Source organism: Benincasa hispida, chromosome 3, assembly GCF_009727055.1.
Source record: "Benincasa hispida cultivar B227 chromosome 3, ASM972705v1, whole genome shotgun sequence".
Classification (NCBI taxonomy): domain Eukaryota; kingdom Viridiplantae; phylum Streptophyta; class Magnoliopsida; order Cucurbitales; family Cucurbitaceae; genus Benincasa; species Benincasa hispida.
In genome coordinates this window covers 10,773,129-10,779,447 of record NC_052351.1, presented here as the reverse complement: position 1 = coordinate 10,779,447, position 6,319 = coordinate 10,773,129, and the positions used below count along the sequence as shown (strand labels likewise).

The following is a 6,319-nucleotide window of genomic DNA, read 5'->3' as shown; positions in this document are numbered from 1 at the left end:
CTTTTGTAGGAACACTTTAGCCGAAGGAGTATTACGAGCTAAGTCTAAGCTTGTGAACGTTTATGAGCAGGGAGAGCACTCCTGAACTTATATACGACCCCGAAGTTGAAAGGACCTTTCGACGTAGGAACCGATCTAATCGTCGTCGTAGGTTGAGGAAACAACTTCTCAGACAACAAAATAGGCAACAAGAAATGGCAGACGAACAGGCAAATCAGAACTTAGCTCAACAACTAACTCATGCTGTGCAAAACCCGATCCTAATGGCAAACAGTAGTACGCATCCCATGAGGGAGTATGCGTTTCCTGTATTGTATGATTTCTCACCAGGAATCATATACCCAACGCCAGATGGGACGAGATTCGAGATGAAGTTTATAATGCTTCAAATGCTCCAAACTGCTGGACAATTTGGGGGTGGTCGTGGAGAAGATCCTCACGCCCACATGAAACGTTTCCTGGAAACATGTAACTCTTTTATGATTCCTGGAATCACCCCAGAAACGATCAGGCTATCTTTGTTCCCCTATTCTTTGCGTGATGATGCAAAACAATGGGTAAGTTCACTAGAGCCTGGTGAAATCACAACCTGGGGGAAGTTGGTGGAGAAATTCATGCAAAAATACTTCCCACCCACCACCAACGCAAGGAAACATCGAGAGATTATGAACTTTGAGCAAGAAGAAGCTGAAACCTTAAGCACCGCATGGGAGCGTTTTAAGGGATTGGTCAAAAATTGCCTGAACCATGGATTACCACTAACTATCCAGATGGAGAATTTTTATGGTGGATTGTACAGAGCATCGCAGATGGCAGCTGACGTAGCTGCAGCTAGTGGAATTATGGATAAATATTATACTGAAGCTAAGGAGATATTAGACCGCTTTGCTAAGCACAACATGGAATGGGTGGACCTCAGAATGTTAATTCTATCGATTCCAACGCAATAGCCACACTCTTTGCATAAATGGCTACTATGATAAAAATTTTGCAGAACATATCACAAGGGAACGCATCAAATCAGCAGAAGGTGAATCAGGTAGAAGCATTCGTGCAACCCATGGTTAGCTGTGTGGGCTGTGGAGATCCCCATTCCTATGTTGATTGCCCACAAAATCCGCAGTCAGTATGCTTCATTAAAAACAACCTATTTTCAAATACATATAATCCCGGATAGAGGAACCATCCAAATTTTTCTTGGACAGGAAATCGACAAGAGCACCACCCAGGGGTGAACCAGCAGCAAAGGCAAGGACCGCCGCCTGCATTCCAAGCAATGCATCAGTCATACCAACAGTCCTTTAATAGAGAAGGTCAAGCGTCGAGCTCAACATCTCTGCTTGAAAACCTATTAAAGGAATACGTCGCCCAGAATGATGCGTTGCTGAAAAGCCAGACGTCACCTATAAGAAAACCTGGAGATACAGGTGGGGCAGATAGCAAGTGAGTTGAAGAATAGGTAGCCTGGAGTTTTGCCTAGCAATACTGAAACTCCTGGGAATAACAATGGAAAGGAGCAATGTCACGTGGTGACATTGCGAAGTGGCAAAGCTATTGAAGAAAGAACCACGAATCCAAGAAACAACAGTCCTTCAAAAGAACGTAACACACATTCAATGGCATTAGAAGATCAAGAAGAAAGAATGCCTGAAACCACAAGCCATTTAGAGCCAAGCACATCTAACGTAAGAAAACCTGCGGTGCCGCTAAACGCACCATTCCCTAGACGCTTGATGAAGAAGAATGATGAACAAAAATTTAAGCATTTTCTTGAACTCCTGAGGCAATTGCATATAAATATTCTACTTGTAGAAGCCCTGGAGAAAATGCCAAAATATGTCAAATTTTTTAAGGATATTTTGACGACGAAAAGGAGAGTCAGCGAGACAGAGGTAATTGCGCTAACGCAGGAATGCAATGCGTTAGTAAGAAACAGTCTACCCAAGAAACAGAAGGACCCTGGGAGCTTCACAGTCCTGTGCTCGATCGGAGGGTTGGATATGGGACATGCATTGTGCGATTTGGGAGCAAGCATTAATCTTATGCCACTCTCAATCTTCAAGAAATTGGGAATTAGTGAAGCACAACCCACTTCTGTTACTCTTCAACTCGCTGACAGAACGATCAAGTACCCTGAAGGAAAGATTGAAGACGTTCTGGTAAAAGTTGACAACTTCATATTCCCAGTGGATTTTATCATCTTGGACTATGAAGTAGATAGGGATGTGCCAATTATCCTTGGACGCCCCTTTCTAGCCACTGGGAAAGTTTTAATAGACATGCATAAGGGAGAATTGACTATACGCGTAGACAATCAAGAGGTGAAGTTTAATGTGTTAAATGCATTAAAGTTCCCGGATAGTGAAGATTGTCAACTGAACAAGAGTTGCCTGAAGAAAAGTGACCCAAGTGTGCGAGGTCCTCGCGTTGGAGGAACATGAAAGAACTAGAGCCGCCAAGTCTGAGTCGAGGACGAAATCAACGCATCCATCACTAGAGGAACCACCAAAACTTGAGTTGAAACCGTTACCTAGTAACCTTAAATACGCTTTCCTTGGAACAAATAAAATTTACCTATAATTATTTTTGTGAATCTTACTGAGCCTAACAAACATTCTCTTTTGTAGATGCTGCAAAAGCACATGCGTGCAATAGGTTGGACGCTAGCGGACATCCGTGGCATCAGCTCATCTTATTGCATGCATAAAATCAGGCTGGAAGAAGGGAAGTCGGGATCGATTGAGACTCATTGAAGGCTGAACCTCATAATGAAGGAAGTGGTCAAGAAAGAAATCCTAAAATGGTTGGACACAAGAGTGATCTATCCTATATCCGATAGCAGCTAGGTAAGCCCAGTCTAATGCGTTCCCAAGAAAGGGGGAACAACTATGATAGTCAATAGCAATAATGAACTCATTCCTTTGAGGACTGTCACAGGCTGGTGCATCTGTATGGACTATAGGAAGCTCAACGCGGCAACCAAGAAAGTCCACTTCCCCCTTCATTTCATTGACCAAATGCTTGACAGACTGGCTGGAAAATAATTTTATTGTTTCCTTGATGGATACTCTGGTTATAACCAGATTTTGATTGACCCAGAAGATCGGGAAAAGATAACATTCACCTGTCCTTTTGGAACGTTCGCGTTCAGACGCATGCCCTTTGGGCTATGCAACGCACCTGGAACATTCCAAAGGTGTATGATAGCAATCTTCTTTGACTTCTTGGAAAAGACCGTTGAAGTCTTCATGGACGATTTTTCAGTCTTTAGAGACTCATTCTAATCATGCTTAGATAATTTGGAGGCCGTCCAAGCTCAATGCAAGGAAACAAATCTTATGCTGAATTGAGAAAAATGTCACTTCATGGTGACTGAAGGAATTGTATTAGGCCATAAAATATCTAAAGCTGGGTTGGAAGTTAATGAAGCCAAGATAGATGTCATAGCTAAACTTCCACCACCATCAAATATGAAAGCTCTACAAAGTTTTCTAAGACATGTTGGCTTCTACTGAAGGTTCGTTAGAGGATTTTCTCAAATTACATGACCTCTGAGCGCATTATTAGAAGCGAACCGGCCCTACGATTTCAATGACGACTGCTGCGATGCGTTTGAAACATTGAAATATGTGTTGACTATAGCTCCGGTATTAATAGCATCGGATTGGACGCAACGTTTGATTCTCATGTGCGATGCAAGTGATTTACAGTGGGCACAATGTTGGGGCAGAAGAAAGGAAATTTGATACATCCCATCTCTTACGCGTCCAAGACACTGAATGACTCTCAGGAACACTACACAACAACAGAAAAAGAAATGTTGGCTGTAGTGTTTGGCATCGAGAAGTTTAGATCTTATTTAGTTGGTGCGTCAGCAACCATCTACACAGATCACTCAGCCATAAAGTTTCTGATGATTAAAAAGGACGCAAAACCAAGATTAATATGATGGGTGCTACTATTACAGGAATTTGACATTGATATTCAGGATAGAAAGGAGACTAAGAATCAGGTGGCTGACCACCTGTCCAGATTAGAAAATCAGGAAATGCAAGACCAAGAAAATGAAATCAAAGATTCATTTCCTGATGAAAGCTTGTTCGGAGTTGAAGAAAGGGAACCTTGGTACGCAGATATAATTAATTACTTAACTACCAAGCAATTCCTTGGGAACTTCAACTCTCAGCAAAAGAAACGATTAGTACACGACAACAAATTTTATTTTTGGGATGAACCGTTTCTCTATAAACAAGGCCTCGACTCCATAATGCGTCGATGCATTCCAGAGGAAGAGACACAACGCATTTTGGTTGAGTTTCATCACTCTCCTTACGGAGGGCATTTTGGTGGGCAAAGAACCACTGCAAAGATTCTTCAAAGTGGATACTTCTGGCCCACCCTCTTCAAAGACGTGAAGGAGTATGTTCGTAAGTGTGACCCTTGCCAACGCACCGGGAATACCTCATCAAGGGACGTAATGCCCTTGAACAATATTCTTGAAGTTTAATTATTTGATGTTTGGGGTATTGATTTTATGGGACCTTTTCTCCTGTCTTACGGTCAACAATATGTCCTGCTTGCAGTAGATTACGTATCAAAGTTGGTAGAAGCAGTAGCTTGTGCCAGAAATGATGCGTTGACTATTTCTAAGTTTCTTACCAGGAACATTTTCACACGCTTTGGAACGCCAAGAGCCCTGATAAGTGACGAAGGTACGCATTTTATTAATCACATCATTTCTAAATTACGTACCAAATATAATGTTAGGCACAAGAACGCTATCGCATACCACCCACAGACAAACGATCAAGCTGAGGTATCAAATCGGGAAATAAAATCTATACTGGAGAAAGTTGTCAACGCATCGCGGAAAGACTGGGCACAGAGGCTGGATGAAGCGCTCTGGGCCTACAGGACTACCTACAAGACCCCTATAGGTATGTCTTCATACTCTTTAGTATTTGGAAAAGCTTGTCACTTACCCCAAGAGTTGGAGCACAAAGCTTTTTGGGCAGTAAAGAAGCTAAATTTGAACTTGGACACCGCGGGCGATCAACGCAATCTCCAGCTCAATGAGCTTGAGGAATGGCGGTTGAACGCATAAGAGAACAACAAGCAGGAGAAGACAAAACGTTGGCACGACCAATGCATTAGTAAGAAAGAGTTTGTTGTTGGCCAAAAATTTTTATTGTTCAATTCACGATTGCATTTGTTCCCAGGAAAGTTAAAGTCAAGGTGGTCAGGACCATTCATTGTCAAAACAATCTTTCCCCACGGAGCAATACAATTAACGCGGGATGATGGCATAAACGCGTTCAAAGTAAATGGCCAAAGAGTGAAGCCATACTTTGAAGATGGCATAGAACGAAAAAAGTCATCTCTCGTACTACGCGAAGCCAACTGAGGCTCGCATCAAAACATCCCTGCATTCGCATCGACACATATTCCAGGGATGCTTCCTCTTTCCATATTCCTTTTGCATTTTGTATTTTATTACTGTGTTTGAGTTTACTTTGTTTGTTTGTCTTTGAGTTTTTAGATTGATTGTTGAATGTTATTACCTTCGTAGTTAGAAATTTATTTGTTTTAAATAAAAAACAAAGTTGTGTATAATCGAGATAGGAATAAACGGATGTGTTAGAACTTAAGTCTAACGCATGGCCCAAGTCGAAAGGACGCGTCTCGAAAATGCAAAGCACTTGAGTGCTTGGAAACCCAATACACATCCTTTTGACTTCGCATTAAATGTGAATGTCAGGCGCTGCCTGACGTCACCCCTCTCTCTCCCCAGCTTATAAAAGTCGAGACCCTTCATTTTCTTCTTCCTTCATTTCCCTCGAGCTCTCTATGAAAAAAAAATCCCTAGCGCCCTCGCTTCCTTCATCGTTGTTCGAGCATTTCTTCGATCACACCTCTTCAACAAAGATGTCTTCAGCGTCCGATAGTCAGAATCAATTAATGAGCTTTGGAGACGTCTCGCCGGTAAGCTCTTTTTCTTCCTCGTCTGTTTCAACATCGCCTCCCTCAAGCCCTCGACAGACCTCAAAAATCACCGTCCCTACCAAACCTTTGCACAGCGGGCCATCTTGCACCTCCCAGCGACTGTCTCAGTCGAAACCCACCAAGGCCACCACAAACCCTTCTTCTAAGACCACCTAACAGCCCAAAACCACCCAAAAACCAAAACCTAAAACCCCTTCAAAACTAAGGCAGCATCCTTCGTCATCCATGGCTACCAAGAAACCGTATACCAAGCCCACCCCACCACTATTCATTCTAAATATCACTCCGGTGGGTGCGACGCATAACCCCATCCCAG

General features: G+C 42.6%; 1 protein-coding gene and 1 non-coding gene across 2 annotated transcripts; one reads left to right on the top strand and one right to left on the bottom strand.

Moving 5' to 3' along the window:
• Positions 1–650: 650 nt before the first annotated feature.
• LOC120074800 lies at positions 651–754 on the bottom strand. The gene has a single exon (XR_005481082.1). It is a non-coding gene; the product is annotated as a small nucleolar RNA R71 (small nucleolar RNA).
• An 862-nt stretch (positions 755–1,616) lies between these two features.
• Positions 1,617–2,441, top strand: LOC120073445. Its single transcript, XM_039026294.1, has one exon. It carries the CDS (start codon positions 1,617–1,619, stop codon positions 2,439–2,441), a length of 825 nt encoding a protein of 274 aa, XP_038882222.1.
• The last annotated feature ends 3,878 nt before the right edge of the window (positions 2,442–6,319 follow it).

Bases quoted from the DNA above. Each gene is read 5' to 3' on its own strand.
- LOC120073445 (XM_039026294.1), top strand. From the start codon at position 1,617: ATGGCATTAGAAGATCAAGAAGAAAGAATGCCTGAAACCACAAGCCAT.